Raw genomic sequence first — 24,315 nt, forward strand, 5'->3', positions numbered from 1 at the left:
ATTGGAAACTTTTTTTTGGAGGGTTGCACATTATTAATAAAACATCAGAAGGTGAAAAAAACTCATTTTTAGATATTCTAGTCTCTCTGATAGGTCTGTTGATACCAGTCCTGACTTGGGGGATTTCTATGGGACTGCACTCATTGCAGCTGGCTGTTGATGATGTCTGCCATCTACTGTTGGTTCACTGGCATTACAGTGAGTAAAATGCATCAGTACTTAGTGCATGTCCTTCTCCTTTGTAACAGAGTCCCTTCCATTGGCAAGCATGTCTGCTGGACTCTCAGTAAACTAGGGAACCCATTTAATCTCATATCATATGGCATTGGATAATATTGATCATTGACACTAAAAAATGCGATTAATATAAATGGGTCAGCATGAATTCAGAGAGCCAAATGATGTCTATGACTAACTCTGATTCATAAAATGGTTTTCTGATTTGTTTAATAATAATTCTCAGTTCCTTTGGCTTGCTATATTGAGAAGCTTTTCCAGTGGTTACATAGTTTATCATTATATGCACATGTACATACAGGTGCAATGAAAAACTTATTTGCAACAGCATGATAAGCACATAGTATCATAAAAATTCACCTGAAAAACATAAATTATACATAATTTTTTACAAGAAAGAATGCATTATAACAGAAAAAAGTCCTTTCTTAATGCAAAGTAATCAAAGTGGTCATAGCTTTGCCAAAATATTCCCGCTCTGCCGGTAAGGAGTTGTACTTCTCCCTGTGACCACATGGGTTTCCTCCGGATCCTCTGGTCTCTTGCTACATTCCAAATTGGTAGGTTAAATGGTCAATGTAAATTGTTCTGTGATTAGGCTAGGGTTAAATTGGGGATTGTGGGCAGCACAGCTTGAAGGGTCTATTCTGCACTGCATCTCATAAATAGATAAATACATAATACCTACATTAACTAATGTTGATGCAGAACAAGGTCAGATATCTTTCTGCAAGGATGTACAAATGAATGATGGCAACAGTGAATGAATGAAACCAGAATCATTTCCTTTTTTGAAAGTATCCTGATTAATTGCAGCATGCCCTATGTCAGCAATTAACATACAGGAAGCTAAGACACTGCAGAGTAGTGGTCTAAGTCAGGTCCAGCTTTCCTTATCATTGACAGCACAGATATCTGTGCTTTAAGAAAACTTCTATCATCTTGGTAGCTAAGAAAAGTAAGGTAATATGCCTCAATAGCTACCGCCTGGTGGTTCTGCAATCCACCATCGTGAAATGCTTCAAGGGGTTACAGCATCCCAGACAAAATAAACCCACTGTAATTCACCTACCATCAAAAACAAGTCCACTTTATGCTATCTCCCTTGGCCCTACCCTTATCTCTGGAACATCGAGATAGAAAGACACCTACATTATTGACTACACTCTGCCTTCAGTACTGTAATTCCAAGCAAACTCATCTCCAAATTTCTAGACCTGAGACTCAATATTCAAAGTTCAAAGTGAATTTATCAAAGTGGGTATATATATATATATAACCATAGAGTACATTCATTTTCTTACAGGCACTTACGGAAAAATAAATAGAATTTACAAAAAAAATAAACAAAGATTGACTAACAACCGGTGTGCAGAAGGCAAATTGTGTAAATCAAATTACACTGAGAGCATGAGTTATAAAGACTCCTTTAAAAAAAGGCTGTAGGTTGTAGAATTAGTTCAGAGCCCGATAGTAATAGTAGGGTGACAGCATGGCCTGGATTGTGATAGTGAGGGGTCTTTGATGACAGATGCTGATTTCTTCTGTCAGTGTGCCATGTACTCAACGGAGGGAAGGGCTTTGCTTGTGACGGACTGGGCTGTATCCACCACTTTTCCATTTCCAAATTTATTTCCATACCTGTCTGTGATACAGCCAATTAGGATACCCTCCACTGTACATCCATGTTTGTCAATGTTTCTGGTGACATGCTAAATCTATGGAAACTTCTTTGCAATGGCATTTACATGCTGGTCCCCAGGACAGATCCTATGATGTAAAGTTACTGACCCTCTCCACATCTGTTCTCTGAATGAGGACTGGCTCATGGACCCCTACCTTCTTCCTCCTGTAGTCTATAATCAATTCTTTGGTTTAGCTGGTGCTGAGTGATGGCACCACACAACCAGGTTTTCAATCTTCTTTCGATATGCTGACTCACCACCACCTTTGTAATTTCCTTTGTTATCCTCAACAAGTGTCCAATTAGGCTGCATCTTCAGTCCCGAGTCCCTATACACTTACGAATCCATGGTCAGATTCTGCTAATCTATATACTACTAAAACTCTCATGCTCTGTCTGTCTGTGACCTCCAATTAGCAGAAACAATGCATTACAGCAGCACTGTGTTTGGCTAAATCGACTTAAAATGCGCTAACTTACAGAATGCAGGCAAAGTTTGGGGTTATGTATTTGTATAAAATTGTTCACTCGCCAAAATCAGCTGCCCCGTTTTCACCCAAGAGCCGATCCACCATCATGGAAATCGGGACATGGCACCACGACGCATGCGCACGGCCAGCCTCAGCAGCGCCTCACGATGCTCACAGCAGCGACACCAACCAGAGCACAAGGGCAGAGCAGCTCTATTTCGAGTGGTCACATTCTGCTGATCACCATCAGCATGTGCAGGATTGGGACAGATCTAGCTGCCACCCATCAATAAGAGATCATTAAATCTTATTGTAATGACGTACTTTGAGACACCCATTAAACCCTTTGCTACAGTCAAAGGACAGCGGTGACTATATCACGTCCATTTAGGAGAGCACCAACCACATCATCAAGAATAATCAGCATCCTGGAGGCTTTGGTGCTACTGCTTCATATCTTCTACCCAGCATTAGGGTAAAAAAAAAGTATGGTCAGCCTAATTATGCTGTGTGGAAAGAGAAGGGGGACATTATGGTCAAGGGATGACGCCAAACATCGTCGGGAAGCGGCAAGGAGAGGGAGAGAACAAGAATCGGATGAGGCCAGGGCCACACAACTCCAGGATCAAAGAGTCAGGACAAAAAAGATGAGAGAAGAAGAGACAGAGGAGGAGAGGCATGCACGTCTCCAGAAGGACAACAACTGGCACAGGACGAGGAAAGAGGAAGAGACAAAGGAGCTGAGAAATCCACATCTCCAGGATCAGAGACAAAGAACAAACAGCAGAAGAGATGAACAGATGGGGGATGAAAGAGCGGCGCATCTCCAGAATGACAAAAACAGGCACAGAAGGAGGAGAGAGGAAGAGACACAGGAGCTGAGAAATGCACGTCTCCAGGATTAGAGACAAAGAACAAACAGCAGAAGAGATGAAGAGAACATCGAACAGTACAGCACTGTACAGGCCCTTCAGCCCACAATGTGGTGCTGATCTATATGAACCTGCCCTCTTACACAGCCCATAATTCTCCATTTCTTTTCCATCCATGTGTCGATCTGAGTCTCTTAAATGCCCCAATTGTATTGTCCTCTCCTACCACTCCGGCAGTGCAGTCCTGACACCCTGTAAAATAGCTAGACTGAAATCTCCCCTAAACTCTCCTCCACTCACCATCAACAGATATCTTCAAATATTGGCCACTGCCACTTTGGGGAAAAAGGCTTTAACTGTCCACTCTATCCATGACACGGACAGAGACGGGGATGAAAAGGCTGCACGTCTACAGAATGACTAAAACAGGTACAGGAGGAGGAGGGAGGAAGAGAAAAAGGAGCAGAGAAATGCATGTCTCCAGGATCAGAGACAATGAATAAACAGCAGAAGAGATGAAGAGATGGCGGATGAAAGGACTGCACGTCTCCAGAATGACGAGAGGCACCCCCTTGTGCCTTGGCAGATCAACCAGAAATGATGCCATTAGAAGTGTCTTTCGTTAAACGAGGAGCTATATTTGCCTTGCTACACGCCGTTCTTCTTTAATAAACTGATGTTTTCTTCTTCAATTTCCAAAGCAAAGCGATACCAAACAGCATTCAGGAAAATGTAATGTTCATTCTGGTCATGTCTGACTGTACTACCGTTCTCTCAAATGGTGCTCCGATGGGTCACCCCGTTGTCTAGTTTACTAATAAATCTGTGAGGTTCAGTATTTCACTACAGCAGAACATTCATATCTTGGGCTCATCTTGAAAATAGTTCTGAATTCTAGGCACAAGTAGATCATGCTTTGAGTTTTTATTTTCATTTACTTGGGGCTTGGTGCAGCACATTGTCTATGCTTAATATTAAAATATTTATGATTAAGAGCACTTGTAATGCAGAGGTTCTGTGGGCAAGCCCTGATCCATAACTACTTTCCATTGCTGAATATTATAGGGGGCATATTACCAGATGCTGGTTGACTGTTATGTGCTTTTTTTATTAGCTAGATTAAAAATGCACAAAAAGCACTATTTTTATATTTGTTTATATGGTGGTGCAATGCAGAGGAATTGGACACACTCCAAAAATTAATCAAAAATCAGTTCAGTATCTGAAGGAATCTCTTCCCATCATACAAAGATAAATAAGATACTTAAATTGAGTTAACTTTCCTATTCATTATATACCAAACCAACGAGAGTTGAAGAATTTTAGGAAGGCAAATCAAAATGAGTGCCTTTTACAGTTTAAGATTGTTCATAGAGCTCATATGTCTAAATCTAAACTATCTTGATTCTACCCTGGCATTAGTCCGCTCTGTGATAAATGCAAGAGGGGCGTGGCCTCTCTCATCCATATGTACTGGTTCTGTCCTAGCTTGGAGAAATTCTGGAAAGATGTCTTCACTACATTATCGGGTATTCTGAATCAGCACCTAGAACCTAACCCCTTAATTGCTCTGTTCGGTTTTTGGGGTGAGACAGATTTATGTCTGGGTCCGACCAAATGCCAAATACTATCCTTTGCCTCTCTCCTGGCGAGACGCTTGATCCTCCTTAGATGGAGAGATGTTGCCCCGCCCACTCATGCGCAATGGCTTAACAACATTATGGCCTGCTTGGACCTCGAAAAAATTCATTATTCAGTTCTAATTCGGATCTAAAGTTCCATAAGGTCTGGGGACCTTTTATCGAGTACTTTCATAACCTTCCTCTTGACTAGGGTTTTTTTTTTCTTTTTTTTTCTCTCTTCTTTTCGGTCCCTTGCTTTCAGCTCCCTTTTTTTTCTGGTAGTAGGCATTATTATCCTCTGTTGCTAAGTGTATTCACAGTCTGGGAGTTTGACTGTCCGGACTTATACTCTTTATATTGTGTGGTGGTTGGTCTGGAGTTGTTGTTGTTTTTTTGTTAAATTCTCTTCCTTTGTAGCATATTGTTATTGTATGCTTAATCTTGCACTGTATTAATGCTCCTCATTGGGATTTGGGGTTTTTAATTTTGTAAAATGTTTTGAAAAACTAATAAAAATTTAAAAAAAAAAAATCAAAATGAGAAAGCAATCAACATCTTTTTAGCTGATTTCTGAAAATAATTAATCAAGACTAACAAGCACAGTAACATTACTTCCAGAAACAAAACAGAAATAATACTTTCAAATCAGTTTACAAGTAAAGAAGGAAACAATCACATTGATCCATGTTATTTCATGCTTGTTATTTATTTATTTATATTTATTTATATCTGCATTTGCACAGTTTGTTGTTCATTGATCCTGTTTACAGTTACTGTTCTATAGATTTGATGAGTATGCCCACAGGAAAAAGAATCTCAGGGTTGTATGTGGTGACATATATATACACTCTGATAATAAATTTTACTTTGAACTTTGATGTTGCTTTGATAACTACTTTAGCCATTGTCTCAATTTCTTTAATAAATGGATTGTTGCTGGAAATAAGTATTTGATCAGAACTAAATCAAATATGCAAAAAACAAAAAATTGCTTACATTTATCTAGTACATTTGAGTTAAATCCTGAAAACAGTGCTTTATATCATCTCCATGAAACTTGATGAGGTTTGGAAACACTTGCCATTTGCACCAAAAGCCATGCCATTTGGTTGCTAGCAAGCTCAAAACTGAGCCAACCCCTGTTGCATTTCCCTTTTCGTATGCTCATCTGTAATGACGACTTGTTGAGAAATATCAATAAGGTTTAAGAAGCATGCCAGGAAGGAGTAAAATAGCCAAAATGAGTCAGTCCCTTCTGTGAAACAAAGCAGATATCCTGTTGAAAGAGTAAGGCACTCAACTGTGCTTGATGAAAATGTCCTAGTTTATCAGCCACTGCTGCATACTTTTAACCCAATCCTGCCAATATCAAGGACATAAAATGACAAAGCCAAAAAAAAAAGCTTCACTGCACAGCACATACAACAAGATGAGTAGATCTTTTGCTTAGTCCCCAAAATCAAGGAACTTGACTTAAAACGTCATTTCTCTAATTTTTTCAGCTAAAGAGGGGCAAAACAGGGCTACCTGACCGTAAAATTACAGAGTTAATAAGACTATATTTACAGCTTTATTGGGCTTCAATATTTCTGATGGCAACTGCACCACAACATGGACTTCTGAATATCCGGGTTATCTAACACCTTGACTCTACTGCTAATCACTAGATAAATAAAGTTCTATGAATCTAACTCCAGTTTAGTTGCTTAAAATATTCAAAACCTAATGGATAGACTTAGTTAAAATACACTCAAAAATTCAACTGTAGTTTAGAGCAATCTGCTTATGCAAGGTTGGCATGGACCAGCATGGAGAAAATCACCTACACCTACTTAATTTAAACAATAATATATTTCATATTTGTGATAAGATTAGTCATATAAATATCATTTCCATTTATTGAAATGGAAGAAAAAGCCCAAAAGAAATGTAATTTTATAATGATGGTAACCTATTTATTAAGAACAAGTTATTTCTGGAAAGAGACACCTTTCACCCCTGCAAACAGTAGCTAATTAATATAAAGTTTCAACTTCTGTCACAAGAACAGTTGTGAACTTCAACCAAAGAAAAACTGCTAAATTTTAGTCATTTAATTTCACAAATTAGCAGCAAAGAATACAAGTCAGAAATAGACTGGTTATTATGTTCATCTATGAACCAAGAATCAAAATAGGATTTTTTTTTTAACATGTAGGAGACTCCAAATCAATGCAAATGATACAATAGGTTTGGGTCACAATTAGAATTTTACCTTCAGAGGTTACAGCAGCAGGGAACATTTCTTTCAACAAGTCACCAAGATTGTGTGGTTGTCCTTCTGAACTGATTGGACGAAAAAGCTTCTGAATAAATAGTCGCTCATTTAGAGGCTGAAATACAGAGAACAAAATAATTTAGAAATTCAACAGAATTTTAAATGTGGCAATGTAGTTATAAGAGTTATTTGATATAATTAGGTTGCAATATAGAAGGGACTTGGATCTGAAAAACCAACTCTACTCCTCTTTCCACAGATGCTGCCTGACTTGCTGAGCATTTCTGCTTTTGTTTTATATTTGCTGAATCTTAATGCTTAAATTTTCTATCTCAACATGTGACATTGCACTTCAAGAACACAATTCGTTCACCGCCAGAAGACTTTCCTTCACAGTTTATTCCTCTCTCCCCACTTACTCTGTGCATTTAACAGAGTTTATATAGTGGTATCAAAAGACACAGCCAATTTGCAGGATAGTGATATCGTTTTTCATGATTACTAAAATAAAGGCTGCATGGTGGCATTTGCAGCTTGAGCAACGATACAGCTCAGAGCCTTAGAAGCTCGGAGTTCAATCCCAGTGCCCTCTGTGAGAAGTCTCCATACACCCTCCCCATGGAATGTGTGGGTTTTCTTTGGGTCCTCCAGTTTCCTCCCACAGTCCAAAGATGTACCAGGTAGGTTAATTGGTCATTGTAAATTGCCCCATGATTAGGGCAGGGTTAGATTGGGGTTGTTGAGGGATGCTGGGCAGTGCAGCTTGTAGGACCAGATGGGCCTACTGAAACACTGTATTGCTAAATAAAATAAAAAATAATGACCACATGTACTTTTCATAGGAATTTTGCGTACGTTTTCAAAACCGATCAATGGATAAATTCACCGCCTGTTTAATCAATTAATTTTACTTAGTGATACCGTGTAGAGTAGGTTAATCCAGTCTTTCCAGCCATGCCGCTCCAGACAACCCACAACCCAGTTTAACCATAACCTAATCAAGGGGCAATTTATAATGACCAGTTAAACTACCCTGTACATCTTTGGGCTGCGTGAAGAAACCAGAGCACCTAAGGAGACCCATGCATTCCACGGGAAGGACATACAGAGATTCCTTAGAGAATGACACTGGAACTGAACCCCAGAATATCCCGAGCTGTAACAGCATCACGCTAACCGGTACGCTTCCCTGGCACCTGGCTTTGAGCCTTGAAGATTTCTGAAGTTCTAATCCTTGGATCAAGAACACTTACTTTATTGGAGATAAGACAGCAAGAGGACTTGTGAAGAAAGCACATTTTAGTGTGTAGTGGCAGGAAGTCAGACTGTTGTGATGTTCACTCTCACAACTGGGCAAACATTCAGAGAATTATTAGATTAAGAAATTGTTTAACTGTCTGGTGTTCATGAACAAAGCCACAGTTTTTTTTTGGGAAAATGTCCGGGTAAATGAGCAATCCTGAATTCTGGATAATAAACCCCTTAAAATTAAACTGATCAGAAGTTGAATCTACAATACTTACCAGTCAGCCTTGGTTTTTGTTATTTTTGATTCACAGCACTATTGCGCTGTTAAATGGTGCGTAAAAACAAAAATTGATGACCTAAACTACTGTAAGTTTTCCCTAAAATGCCAAAATTATTTAAAACCCTATCTCAGTTAAGAATGTTTTCACTGACTAGTTTGAAACAGACATTACTGATAGTTTGCAGGGTCATGTTACACTCCAGGACTTGCCACATTATTTGTTTGTTTATTTAGTGCGGAAAAGCCCCTTCCGGCATAGTCCAGCAACCCACCTCCACACACAAACTTCTTACAGACGCCGCCCGAATTGAACTCTGAACTCCTAAGTCCTGAGCTGTGATCGTGTACTGCTACTACTATGCTACTGTGCAGATACCGTGCCTTAATCTTATTGAATGGCATCTTGATGGTTGAATGCTTCTTGTAAATTAATCTAGTGCAAGTTTTTAATCCAGCAATGTGAAACATAAAATGAATATCCTGTGTGATTAGTCGAGCAGATATAAAGAAAAAATATTTATTCAACCTTCAAATTCAATGTGCACTTGGAGATCTTTGTTTCAGTTCCATAGGAAACTATATTATTACTGGCACAAGTACTGCTTTCTTGGAAAGTGACAAAAAAAAAAATGGTTCCAAATAGGAATTAGTATGTGCTTTCATAAAGCAGGTACAGTTTATTGTCCTGCTATTAACTAAATCTTTTCAAATCTGCACATTAACATTTTTTTATAAGTTCTATATTCTAAGAAGTACAATAAGATGTTGGTTTTGCTGCAGGAATTGTCAATATGTGCCAAGGAAAAGTGATACACATGCATTTGAAACATTTCAAACAGGTAAGACCAGCTGTTTTTATCTGCACATCTCTTTCACACTTTAATTTTGTAAAAAGCTGTCTGTAACTGCCACCTATAAACAATACAGGTCTTGGCTTGCCCGTCGTTCTCTATGCAATCTGCCAATCAGTAGCATTCAGTCTAACACCTGAGCCTACACACAACACTTGATGTCTATTATTCAGCCTGCTCTGGAAATGAGTAAATGTAGATGTACAGTCTTGATACTTGTAACCAAAACCCTGTTTGAGAGGCTGAAGCACAGAGAGCAAATGAAACAGAAATGCAGTGCAGGTTAACAGTGGTATACCTATAGAATTACCAGAAAAACTGAGTCACTGGCAGGATGTGAAGGATTTGCAAGATTAGCTGTAAAGTTTAGAAGGTGAGAGTGCAGGCAGTGTAACTAAACTACATAGATTTAATACATTTTTAATTGGATTCATCTATAGTTAATTCCTCTAATACAAAAGGAATGTCAACCCCCAAACTGTTGTATATTAATTCCCTGTGTTGTAAATCAATAAGTAGTGTTTTTGTTTGGGCTGTCTGGGGAGGGAGGGGTAGCACTTCTGGTGAAGGGTCTTGTCACGTCCATTCTGGGGCAGTTCACTCAGCTTTCACCTGTGGCTCCAAGTAGCTGTTTCCATTGACAGTGGTTACACCCCAGTGCACCGCTTCAACAGGTAGACTAAACCAGGTGAGGGTAGCCGGCTGTCTCATACCCGTGAGTTAGGGATTAGCATGCGAAGTCTGCTCTCCAGCAGACTGGGCAGATGAGATTTTCGGTGAGATCCAACAGTCAGGAAGGCAATACTTTAATGCTCCATGGAGAGCAAAGGGCATGACAAGGCACAGGTCATCTACAACCGTGGAAGACCCCAGTTTGTAACATTTGTTTGTACCACTGGACCCGGACTTCTGAGGTCAAGAGAGTGGAAATGCCTCAGTGCCATGATTTCCCACTTTAAAAAGCCTCTTGCACAGGTCTCCTATCATTATCAGACTCAATGGACAACCACCACCAGTTTTTTTTTTAGGAAGTGAAGTGTTTTAGTACCAGTCTTGTGGTCCAATGTTGCCATTTGAATTGGTTTGACCCTTTCATCAGTAAATTGTGTTAGAGAATAAATTTCAGTACACCATTACAATTTAGCTTGCTATTTGAGAACCGCCAACACAATAATATTCCTTTATTAACAAAAAAAACTCTTGTCAATTTAACAAGAAGATTGCAAGCAGTATTCATGAAAGGAAAATAGCAAGTTATCAATCGTTTTTCCATGAAACTGGAAACAAAAATATAATTAATAAAGAGAACCATGGAACATCTTACTAAGTTGTGAAATATGGGGCTTGAACAGTGCCAAGCTATTCAAGAAAATCTAAGCTCATAAACAATCTTAATACTTGTAGCAAGACATCCCAGGACACTTCCCCAGAGTATTAGAACACTAACTACTGAAAGGAATATTAGGAAAGATAGCAAAAAGCTTGATCAGAGCAGTTGATTTTATGGAGTTGCTTGAAGGAGGAAGGAATACTTGGGACAATGGGATTGTGATAGGAAATTCCAGAGGATGGGGCTTGGTCAACTGAAGGCCTGACTTTCAATGGTGAAACTATTCTAAGATGATCAAGAGATCAGAATTGAAGCTGGTTAGATGTAGGTTCTTGACCTGAAATAATGGCTACTTCCCTTTACAGATGCTGTCTGATCTGATTACTTCCACTAGCATCTTGTTTATTTTCACCTCCAGACTCCTCAGACAGGGATGGCAAAACTATACAATAACTTGAAAAAGACACGAGGAAGAACTCTAAAACTGGCCTACAGTACCTTTTATTCTGTCCCCAAATCTTTATCCACATAAATATGAGTATTGTAACCACGGATTTTAATCAATTTAACTGAGAATTTTAATTTGAGAATCACAGTAGCCTCTCTTACAAGTGCCATTCTCCTTCAGCAACAAAGTTTAGAGGGGCAGCCTGACCTAGGCAGTGTGGCTGTGGTTTCGTATTTTTTCACTGCGACTGCACTGAGCTCCAAGGTATGTTCAGTGCCTTTGAGATGGTCTTGAACCCCTCACCAGATTTGTGCTTCTCTATTGTCATTTCCCTGACTTGTCTTGGATGCTCTTTTGTCTTCACTTCGGTTGAAAATATTTCAATGAATTCAGCGAAATCAGGTGATTTTCGACATCAACAAATTGGGCGAGTTGGTAAGTGTTCCTAAGGAAAGTTAGTGTAGTAATTACAAAGGGGATGAATACTTTTTCAGCCTCACAATTTTGGTTTTAAATTTTTAGTCAATTGTTGACAGGTTTTGGAAGTTTTCTTTTGATTTGACATGATACATAATGTTTTAAAGATTAGCTCAAAAATCCTAGTTTAATATATTTTACATTTAGTAAATGAAACAGTAAGTGAAAATAGATGTGGGGGCTAAATACATTTTCAAGGCACTATATAGCTCAGCAAAGATTAAGGAGGTGAATGAACAGGACAATTAGTACCACGACAGTAGGGTATTGCATGATTTTAGATTTATAGAAGGTATGAGGAAGGTAATTCAGGAATGCATGTTCTCAAATCCAGAGGTTACAAAAGGTATGAATGCATGTTTCTTCAAGATTGGTAGAAACAAGGGATTGAAGAAAGATGTGAACATGTATTTTTAGATCTGATCAGTTTTGTTAACCTACAATACAAAATGCAACTGGATGAGCAGGGGGCAGATTCAAATCTTTCCTCCTCTTAACGAGGTGAAATTCTTTGTTGATTCAAAACAGAAGAAACAATATTTGAGGAAAGAGACAAATGACACTGCAGATACTGAACATCTGAAGCAATGCACACAACACACTGGAGGAACTCAGCAGGTCAGGCGACATCTATGGGGGGAACAGAACAGTCAACAAGACAGGTTGGATCCTCGATCAGAACTCAAGAGTTCAGAAAGCAGCAGAAGCCAGAATAAAAGGGTGGGTGGGGGGGGGGGGGGGGAGGAGAAGATGGGAAGAGCAACACGAGGTTACAGATGATAGGTGAATCCAGAAAAGTGGGATGGGGTAAGAGTGGGAATGATGTGAGAAGATGGGAGCTTGGTATCACGTCAGAGGTGCAAATCATTGAGGTATAGGCACAGGATAGAACATTACAGCTCAGAGAGCAAGAAGTCATGGGGATATTGAAGACATGACGGTGGGGGGGGGGGGAGTGTGAAAGGTTGGGGAGGCTTTGGAGATTATGTGGAGGGGCTGGGTCCCTCCATTTCTTCAGTTTTTCCCTCCCCCCTTTTCCCTGCTTTATTCTACTCCCCCACACTCATGACCTGCCCCTCCTCCTCTTCTTCACCTTCCTCTCGTACCCCACCTCATTTCCTTTATTCCATGGCTGATTCCACCTTCTTCAAATCTTTGCCTCTTCTACTGATCCCCTCCCAGCTTCTCACATAATCCTCAATCCCTCTCCCACTATAACCTGAATCCACATACCTCCCAGTAGCCTGTGCTCCCCTCCCCTCCCCTCATCCTTTTATTCCAGCTTATGCCCTTTCTTTCCAGTCCAGATGAAGGGTATCGGCCTGAAAATCGACTGTTCGTTTCCCCCCATAGCATGACCTGCTGTGTTCCACTAGCACATTGTTGTTGTTGATATTTTAAAAAAGTCAGTGCTAAGGCAAGTCAGTCTAAAGCACAAGCAATCTCCTGAATGATCCAGTGAATTTACCTCTCAGGAATCCCGTACAGCACCTCAAAGTAGACAAAATTTGGCCATCACTGGAAGAGAAAGTGGACTTCAAGCCAGACTAAAGTATGAGACTGTCTCTCCCTAGCGTTTTGTTAGCTAATATAGTCACTAGAGAACACAATAGAGGACCTAAGGGCAAGATTGCTATATCAGAGGGAAATGAGGGATTGCTGCATTCTGTTTCACTGACAGATGGCTCATCCCTGATACTCCACTCCATCCCAAGGAATTCTGAATCCCAGATATTGGAATCTTATCTCACTCTTGATCTCCTGACCTGAAACATCTAATGATTAAGTGCTAACCATTCTACTTACCAAGAAAATTCTTCACCACGATCCTGACAGCAGTTTACATGCTGTCAAAGGCAAGACATCAAGCAAGCACTCGATATATTGAGAGCCATGATTGGCACACAAGTCTACCTTTCTCATCCTTACCAAGGACATCAATCAGGCTTGCTTGAAGCCCAATTTCTACCAGCACATCACCTGCAAACACACTCAACCGCTGATACACTACGATCAGAAAGGCCTACAGATTCATCTCTAGACTGCATTTTGGGAAATCTGATCACCTGGCTGCCCTCCTCCTAAAGAGCAAAGCACCACAGGTAAGTACAACAAAAAGGAGGCAGATGAGGGGCTATGGGAATGCTTCGAGTCGGTGGACTGGGCCATATTCAAGGACTCAGGAGGTCCTGAACAAATATGCCATGGTGTCACAAATTTTATAAAACCACTTGTGGATATGTGTATCCCCACAGTTTTCCCCAACCAAAAGCCCCGGCTGAACTATAAGATCCACAACCTGCTGAGTGCTAGATCAATGGTGTTCAGGTCTAGTGACCCACGAACGTACAAGAGGTCCAGTATGATGCCTGGAAGATCTTCTCACGTGTGAACTGGAAGTTCTGGACCAAACCTGAAACCCAGAAGGGAGCTCCAGAGCTGTGACAGGGTTGAATGATTTCACAACCTACAAAGCAAACCAAGCATACAAGTCTCCTCAAGCTCCCAATGAAATATAGCCCCTGTCATGCCTTCTTTGCAATTGCATTAATATGTTGGGTCCAAGATAGATCATTAGAGATGTTGGTAGCCAAGAACTTGAAACTCTTCACCCTTTCCACTGCTGATCCCTCTGCCAACAAATGTTATGCCATCTGGGCCGCACAGTGTACCAGCTGAGTACTGAAGATCCATGCTGATCAAGTGGGTGGAGTGTTTATTAACATCTTTAACTTACTGCTTCAGCAGCTTGTGATATCTATCTGTTTCAAGCAGGCTGCAAGCAAGCCCAAGAACAACGTAGCAATTTGTCTCATGGACTATCACCCAGTAGCACTTACATCCATTATAATGAAGTGCTTTGACTGGCTGGTCATTAACATATCAACTCCTGCCTGAACAGCGAGGTAGATCTGCACCAATTTACCTAACGTCACCATAGGTGACCAGCATATGCCATTTCCTTGACTCTTCACTAAGCCCTGGTGCATTCTGACAGTGAGGATGCATATATCAGGATGATCTTCACTGACTACAGCTAAGCACTGAACACTATCATCCCCTCAAAACTAATCAATAAGCTCCAAGACCTAGGCCTCAATACCTCTTTGTGCAACTGGGATCTCAATTTCCTCATTTGCATACCCCAGTCAGTAAGGATTGTCAACATCTCTTCCACAATCAGCATCAGCATGGGTGCACCACAAGTCTATGTGCTTAGCCCCCCTGCTCTGCTTGCTTTATACTGTGAAGGATAAGTACATCCAATTCCATTATTAAAGTTTGGTGACACCATTGTAGTTGGCCAAATCAAAGGTGGTGATGAAACGACATAGAAGATGGGAGATTGAAAATCTGACTGAATAGTACCACAATAAAAAGCTTTCACTGAATGTCAGAAAAAACAAAAAAGCTGATTGTTGACCATAAGAGGAAGAAAGTAGAGGTTCATGAGCCAGTCCTCATTAGGGGAACAGAGCTGTAGAGGGTCAGTAACTTTAAATTTCTTGGCATTATTATGTCAGAAACTTTGTCCTGGACCAGCACACAAGTGCCATTTCAAAGAAGGGATGGCAGCATCTCTACCATCTTAGATGTTTATGCAGATTCAGCATGCCATCCAAAATGCTGACAAACCTCTATACAGGTATCCTGACTGATTGTATCATGAAATGGTATGGAAACCCTTGAATGGAAAAGTTGTGGATACAGTCCAGTCCATTATCAGAAAAGCTCTCCCCATCTTTCAGCACATCTACAAGGAACACTACCATAAGAAAGCAGTACCACCTCCAAGGACCTCCACCATCAAGCCATGCCTTCCTTTCACTGCTGCAATCTATCAGGGAGGAGGTACAGAAGTCTCAGGTCCCACACCACTAAAGGTTCAGGGACAATTATTACCCTTCAAACATCAGGCCCCTCAATCAGCATGGATAACTTCCCTCACTGATTCCACAATCTATGGACTCACTTTCAAGGGTTCTGTAACATGTTCCCAGTTTTATTTACTTATTTATTATTATTTGTCTTTTTCATATTTGCACAATTTGTCTTCTTTGGCACATTAGCTGATTGTTAGTCTCTGTCAAATGCGTAGTTTCAGAATCAGGTTTAACATCTCCGGCATACGTCACGAAATGTGTTAACTTTGTACAATGCAATACATGATAAATATGGAAAAATGAATTAAAGCATATATACGTATATTAAATAGTTAAGTTAAAATAAGTAGTGCAAAAACAGAAATAAACTTTAAAAAAGTAGTTAGGTAGTGGTTCATGGGTTCAATGTCCATTTAAAAAAATGGATGACAGAGGGGAAGAAGCTGCTCCTGAATTGATGAGTGTGTGCCTTCAGGCTTCTGTACCTCCTACCTGACAGTATCAATGATGGACGCTGCCTTCCTGAGGCACCACTCCTTGAAGATGTCTTGGATACTACAGATATTATCCATGGTGTAGCTGACTAATTTTACAACTCTTTTCATTGATTCTATTGCATTTCTTTGTTCTACTGTGAATGTGTGCAAGAAAATGAATCACAGGGTAATATATGGTAACATATGCACACTCTGATAATAAATTTACTTTGAATAGGAGAAATTAGTGCAATAAAATATTTTTTCCTAAAATTTATAAAACAATTTTTGCAACCTTGGTTGAACCTCGGGTCCTTTCTGCTGTAAGATAGCAGGACCCATGCTTTTTACCTGTCACCCACAAACCCTGCTACTAAGTAGCATCTACCATCTGATCACCATACCTCGCCTGTTTGGTTCCATGTTCCACCTACACTTCCTGTCAGATTTCATCAGCTGCAGCCCTTTGTATCTACACCTACAAACTCTCAGTCTCTGCTGTCATCTCCCCTCCACCATCTGCACATTGCCCTTCCTCACCTGGATTTACCTCCCAATTCCCAGCTCTTCCCATCACCTCTATCTGTCTATCCCTCCTGTACCTGTTAGTCCAAGTGAAGGACTTCAACCTGAAATGTCAACTGTCCACTTCCCTCCACTGATGCTGCCTGATACATTGAGTTTTTCCAAATGTCTGATTTATCTTGGTAGCAGGACTAAGTTCTAACCTGAGGGGATGTTTGTTAAATGCAATTTCTCAGGATTCACTACAATTCTTTACCATTTCTGAGAAAATGAGATGTGATAAGGTGATGACAGAAGCTTGTTCAGTAGTAGTTTGCCAGCCTAAAGATGATTAGTCATACATCATGGAAACAGGCCATTCAACCCAAGGCCAGAGCCAACATTGAAGTTATCTTTATACACCATCATATTTTCTATTAATATCATTCCTATCAATATTCTAGATTCCATAACTCACATGTACTCTAGGGACAACTTACAGGAGCTAATTAACAATCAACTGGTAGGTTAAATTGCTGCAGAGATGCCAAATACTTCAAGTGACAGAAATTATTAATGACAGTTCTGAGCTTTAACAGAATATTCATTGTGCAGTGGGTTTTCCAGACCTGTATTTACAGAAGCCTACAGAAATAAAAATTGCTAACAAATTCAGTGCAAATGTGGTTATAACTTGAAAATTAATGCTTATTAGAGAAGGTAATGTGTGGTAATATAGACTTGAACTGAATGGATCTTAAATAGCATATAATGTTAAAAGGGAAATTCAGTGTAGAAGGGGGCAGTATTGCTGCTGGTTCTGTTCAAGACTTGCAGAAATTTGTTTCAAACTATTTAGAATCAGAATTATATAGCACAGAGTAATGCTTCAACCCAATTTTTTTTATATACATACTACGATACCTTCCTACACTAATCCTGTGTCTCGCTATGCTTTTTCTATCCAAGTACACAGCAAAATGCCTTTTAAACATTGTAATGTCATTGAATTTGCCTTTTTTGATCCTTACCAATAGTTTTTTTAAAGCGCTGGAACATAGAAAACATTCTATCGAGATGCATAATGGCTTGGTGTGGCAACTGCTTGGCACTTGACCACAAGACACTGCAGAAAATTGTGGACACAGGTCAGCGTATCACTAAACAGCCTCTCCTCTATCACCGTCTGTTCTTCTCATTGCCTTAGTAAATCAGCCAGCATAATCAAAGACCCCACCCATCCCAGACATGCTCTCCTGTCTCATCAAGCAGAAGGCTAAAGGACAGCTTCTATCCTGCTGTATCAGAGTCTTGAATGGATCTCACAATCTACCTCATTATGATCTTGCATTTTATTGTTTACCTGCACTGTAATTGCTCTGTAGCCTTTATACTATATTTTACATTGCTATTGTTTTACCTTGTTTACTGTTTAATGAATTGATTTGTATGGACAGTATGCCAAGACAAGTTTTTCACTGTACGTGAAACAGTAATAAACCAATACCAATGTCTCTACCACTTCCTTTGACCATTTGTTCCATATAGCAACCAGCCCTTGTGAAAAAACTTGTAACCCCTCACTCCTCCCATCACATTAAACTATGCCCTTTATCTTCAGGCCCTCTGTTGGTCAGGGTTGAGCTGGAATACCTTGTGAGGATTCACCCTGTGGAAGGATATTCTGACATTGGCATCCAAGATAGTGATCATAGGGTCTCCAGATGCCAGGCAAACTTCCACAAGTGTAGTGCTTTATTCCCTTCCAAAGTGTACATAAAAGACATTGAGCTACTGAGCTCATTGGGGAGTGAAGTATCGCAGTCCAAGTTTTGTCTTATAGGAAGTAATGGCATGAAAACCCTGCCACAGCTATTGCATCTAATTGTGTGGTGACAAGTACCATACACAATACAATGGATTCTACCTAATTGGTCCATTGGTTAATCAGGGCAAATGCTTATTCGGGACAACTCTTAAAAAACTAAGACTAATTGAAAGAACAGCCGGGATTCCCTTTGTTTGTTTGGGACACTATGCCATTTAACTGAAGCAGAGATTGCTGCCAGTTTCTAACTAGTGCCAGATGTGTGCATTTGTGTGGCCATTAGACATTACACTGTGCTTACAGTGAATGGTTTAAATAATGTCAATTACATGTGCTTGTGTTCAAAAAGCAGTGATTTTTGTCACTGAAAGTTGACGAGAAATAAGCAGCAAAACAATTCACAACTGTTTGCTCAGTGTCGTTTCAAGTATTCAGGCTTGGGGTTGCCTGAAATAGCAGGGAGTGAAAATTAAACAATTTTACTACTTCAACAAGTTAGGGATTATGAAGAACCTGAAGGTATCAACAATTATCTTGAATGTTACAATGAAAATGACAATTTGGAGGATGCAATCGTCTAAAGCATTGTATGAAGGTAGTCCATTATTTGCACTGTGTCTACACTAATTTCATTCATTTGCTGTTGATCAAAAGAACACAACAATGCATTAGCTATCTGTCATATCCAATGATGACAATGAAACCTGTGCAGGAGAGTTCCATAAGTGGAAAAGCTGTTGTAGTGGGACAGTTCTACTCTCTTGGCCTTGGATGACTGGCTCCAGTGTACGAGTAGCATCACAAAATGGGGTCCTCCTTGGTTGCAGTGGATAACCATGTCTTCTTCTGTGACTTGTTATATCCTTCACTCTCCACAAAGCATTACAGAACTGCCTTCTTGACTGCCGGACCTCACTGTCGATCTCATCCGCCCAGTCTGCCAGAGCTGAGTTCATATGCTAGGACAGGAGGCATGTCCCCATTTCACCAGGGTATGAGGCACACCAGTTACTCTGTCAAAGCAGTGCAGGGGGGTGTGGCTGCTGTCGCAAGCAAACAGCTACTTGGAGCCACAGGTGAGAGTTGAATGTCTGGCAGGGACCGAAGGTGAGTAAGCTACCACAGAATAAATCTGACAGGGCCATTCACCAGATACCCCTCATGGATACCCCCATACACAGCAACATACTCTGGATGAATTCCTCTGCTGATAATTATTAGAAACTAATACACAGTTTTATAGGACTGTAGTAGCATTGGTAGTGTTCTTATTAGTGCAATATTTCATTTAAATACAGAACTTGTTAGTCATTAAATGGCAGTTTATCTTTATATCTTTTTAACTAATTCTATGAAACTTCGACTAACTGGTGCAGCCGCTTAATTGGGGCAAAATGTACTGATCCCAATGTGACCCGATTAACTGGAATCTGATGAACTAAAATGCAGCCTGACCAAAGTTTTGTATGCTGCAACATGACATCCCAACTCTTATACATCAGACTGCTGCACTCCTCCTTAAAGAGGAAGAGTAACAATTGGCTAGAAAACTTGAGCAACACATACGAAATACTAGAGGAACTCAGCAGGTCTAAAGGTGAATTAAAACAGTCAACTTTTCTGGTTGGGACTGGGAAGGGAAGCAGTTGAAGCTAGAATAAGGTGGTGGGGGGAGCACTAGGTGTACAAGCTGGTAGGTGATATGTGAGCCCAGGTGAGTGGAGGGGAGAGGTAATGATGTGAGAAACTCAAGCATGATAGGTGGAAGAGGTAGAGGGCTCATCTCTGGATGATGCTTTCCTTTCTAGAACATCCCAGATATTCTCTTTTTGTTCAAAGAATAGTGTTTGTCTTCCACCACTATCGATGCTGACTTTATTTGTATCTCCTCCATTTCCCATACATCTGTCTTTATTCCTTTCCTGCGGGTTCCCCTACTCCTCACCTATGTCCCTATGAGCCTCTATAACCAGCAAATCATTCTCCATGTTCCTCTATCCCCAAGGAGAGATCTTTCCCTCCCCAACACTCACTGCTTTCTGCAGGGATCGCTCTCTCATGTGTCTCCATTGTCCATACCCACTGATCTTCCTCCTGGCATTTATTCCTGCAAGTACAGGGACAAGTGCTGAGACCTGTGAGTCTCTCATGCTCCAGGTACCACATTGGGCACACCCAACACAGACAAGGGGACCGCTTTGCCGAGTACCTTTGCTTTGACTGCCACAAAAGGCAGAAGCTTCCAATGGCCACCTATTTCAAATCAACTTCTCATTCCTACAGTGACGTGTCAGTCCATGGCCTCCTCTACCACTAAAATGAGGCCAAGCACAAACTGGAGAAATAACACCTCATATTCTCGTACCTGATGACATGAACATTGATTTCTCTAACTTCCAGTAACAACTCCCCTCTATTCCCTCCTCCAACATTTTAGTTTTAAAAAAAATAATTTTTCCCTTTCTGATGGTCCACTCCCTGCTCTTGCCCTCATGAGTTGCCTATCATCTCCCTTTGGTCCTCCAACCCAGTTCCTTCATCAGATTTCTTCTCCTCAGCCTTTTACGTCTTCCATACAACACCTCCCAATTTCTCTCATTATTGACCCCCTCCCTCACCCCACCTGCCAGCTTGTAAATCTCCCCCTCCCCCCATCTTCTTACTCTGGCTTCTGTCCCCTTCCTTTCCAGTCCTGATGAAGGGTCCTAACCTGAAATGTCAACTATTTATTTCTCTCCATAGATACTGGTTGATCTGCTGAGTTCCTCCAGCATTTTTGTGTGTTGTTGAAGTAACCAAGCCATACTACCCTGAAGAGGTGAGGCAAAAATGGAAAAGAGCACTGAGAAAGGTTTAAAAAAAAGCCTGTGTAGATTTTAGATAAATGGTAAGAGTTTAAGAACTGAACAATAATAAACTTACATGGAATGTCAAACTCAATTTTTTTTCTCTTGTACCAGAAAATGAGGATGATCATAAGCAGTGTGGATTTGTTAGAAATAGTCATGTTGTAAATAAGGACGTGGACATGCTGAGAAATCACTTTGCAACAAAATTTAAAATACAAAAAGACAGTTACAAGCCAAACTGAGTGAACTATTGAAAGATGGAAGGGATTGACTAATATTAACTCATGCTTAATAACTAATCAATAATAGCATTGAAGGCTGACAGTTGACAATTTAAGAATTTTTTTTAATAAACATGACTTAAAGGAAGGAGGATTATCCTAACCATAATCAGATTTCTCTGCCATGGGAACCGTTCCAATAAATTGAAAACTGTGAGATTTTAGAACAAAGAGACAGGGAAACATGGAATTACTAATTGCCAGGAAACCACCAGCATAAATTAAGGATAGAATATTTGAACACCCTTAAAGTTTTCAGTTGTCAGAAAGCAGGAATAGATGTGATAAAGGCAACTCATACCAAGATGATGGACAGGAGTCTGTAAGTGGATGCTACTCCTTTCAAATGACATCCAACAAAGACAATTAACCAAAGTTGAAGCTCATGCAACTGGGGCCAAATTATTGTCAGATTGGAGATAATGATGAGATACTCTGATTACTCAGATTATGTCACTTCCCATCAGAACCCGTGTAACGTCACCAAACATTCACTGTACTTACTTGACTATGATAAAGTGCAAAATTATATACTCAAATTTTCTGATGAGGTAAGTGATAGTAGAAAAGTGCTTAGGCAATCTAAAATAATCAAGCAGAATCAGGACAATTTTATAAAAGAAAAACTGCAAACAAAAAGGTTGCTTAAGTTCTTTGAGAATGATACAGGTTAAGCAATGTGAACCAGTATGCAGTCTATTTGGATTTCCCGAAGGCATACAGTTATGTGTAGTATAAAAGGTTAATGCACAAGAGTGTATGCGCTTAGAGAATGAATATTGATATGGTTCAGGAATAGCTTACTAACAAAAACAGCATAGGAAGAAATGAGGCAGTTTTGGAGGAAAAAAATCAGTAATTGGTTGAGGTCATCAGTACTGAGCCTAAATTTTGTAAAAGCTACACTCAGTGGCCACTTTATTCGGAGCAGGACAGGAATCCAGTGTGGTCTTATAGTGCTGTAAGCCCATCCACTTCAAGGTTCAACAGGTTGTGCAATCAGAAATGGTCTTCTGCACACCAATGTTGTAATACGTGGTTATGAGTTTCTGTCACCTTCCTGCCAGCTCAAACCAGTCTGGCCATTCTCTCAACATCTCACATTAACAAGGCATTTTCAGTATTTTGACTACATCTGCATGCTTTTATGCATTGAATTGCTGTCACATGATGGCTGATTTTAAATATTTGCATTAACGAGCAGGGAAGGGGGAACTCCAACCCTTGCTTCACCTGAGAGTCTATTGGGGCCATCTACTGTATCCAGTGCTCCTGATATGTCTTCCTGTATATCAGTGAGACCTGATGTACAATAGATTGAGAGACCACTTCGCTGAGCACCTATGCCCCATCCACCAGGAAAAGTGAGAGCTCCCATTTAAATTCTATTTCTTATTCCCATTCTGATATGTTACTCCTCTACTGCCGCGATGAGGACACACTTCGGTTGGAGGTCATATATTCCATCTGGGTAGCCTCCAACCTGACAGCATGAACATTGATTACTCGAACTTCTGGTAAATGCCCCCCTCCTTCACTATTCCCGTTTCCCTCTCTCATCTCCTTATCTGCCCATCACCTCCCTCTGATACTCCTCACCTTTCTTTTTCTTCCATCGCCTTCTGTCCTGTCCTATCAGACTCCCCCTTCTCCAGCCCTGTATCTCTTTCACCAATCAACTTCCCAGCTCCTTACTTCACCCCTCCCCCTCCCAGTTTCACCTATCACATACCACCTTGTACTTCTTCCTCCCCTCCCCCCACCTCCTCGTTCTGACTTCTTGCCTTTATTTCCAGTCCTGATGAAGGGTCTTGGCCCAAATTGTCAATTAGTTATCCTTTTCCATGGAGGCCCTCTGGCCTGCTGAGTTCTTCCAGCATTTTGTGTGCTTAGCTTTGGATTTCCAGCATCTGCAAATTTTCTTGTTTGTGGTAATATTCCAAGTCTCATCAGGGTTTTATAGAGTTGCAACATTACCTCTCGGCTCTTGAACTCAATCCCTGACTAATGAAGGCCAACACACCATACATCTTCTTAACAACCCTATCAAATTGCATGGCAACTTTGAGCGATCTATGGACCCTAAGATCCCTCTGTTCCTACACACTGGTAAGAATCCTGCCATTAACCCTGTATTCTGTCATCAAGTTTGACCTTCCAAAGTGAGCCACTTTCCTAGATTGAACTCCAATTGCCGCTTCTCACCGCATGCCCAGCACTGCATGCTATTAATGTCCCGATGTAACACTTAACAACCTTCTACACTATATACAGCACCAAGCTTCATGTCATCTGCAAACTTATTAACACACCCTTCCACTTCCTCATCTGTAAAAATCACAAAGAGCAAGGGTCTCAGAGTAGATCCCTGCAGGACACCACTGGTAACTGACCTCTGGTAAGAATATGTTCCATCTACAATCATCCTTCGCCTTCTATGGGCAAATCAATTCTGAATCCACACAGACAAGTCTCCTTGGATCCCAAGCTTCCTGACTTTCTGAATCAGCCAGCAAACAGGAACCATCTCAAATGCCTTATACCACATCCACTGATATACCTTCACCAGCGTGCTTTGTCAAATCCTCAGAGAATTCAGTCAGGATCGTGAGGCATGACCTGTCTCACAAAGCCACAATGACCATCCCCGATCAGACTATGCTTCTCCAAATGCTTGCAAATCTGGTTTCTACGAATCTTCTCCAATAATTTGCCAA

General features: G+C 40.5%; 1 protein-coding gene across 4 annotated transcripts in view; it reads right to left on the bottom strand.

The window, feature by feature from the left end:
- The window catches only part of atg5 (ATG5 autophagy related 5 homolog (S. cerevisiae)), a 164,552-nt gene that overhangs the window by 12,519 nt on the left and 127,718 nt on the right, over positions 1 to 24,315 (bottom strand). For all 4 annotated transcript variants that reach the window (XM_073055842.1, XM_073055844.1, XM_073055843.1 and 1 more), the window contains one exon: positions 7,140 to 7,257. In XM_073055842.1, the coding sequence (XP_072911943.1) occupies positions 7,140 to 7,257 (118 nt within the window). The remainder of the gene's footprint in view (positions 1 to 7,139; positions 7,258 to 24,315) is intronic.

The sequence above is a fragment of the Hemitrygon akajei genome, chromosome 9 (assembly GCF_048418815.1).
Source record: "Hemitrygon akajei chromosome 9, sHemAka1.3, whole genome shotgun sequence".
In the NCBI taxonomy this organism is placed as follows: domain Eukaryota; kingdom Metazoa; phylum Chordata; class Chondrichthyes; order Myliobatiformes; family Dasyatidae; genus Hemitrygon; species Hemitrygon akajei.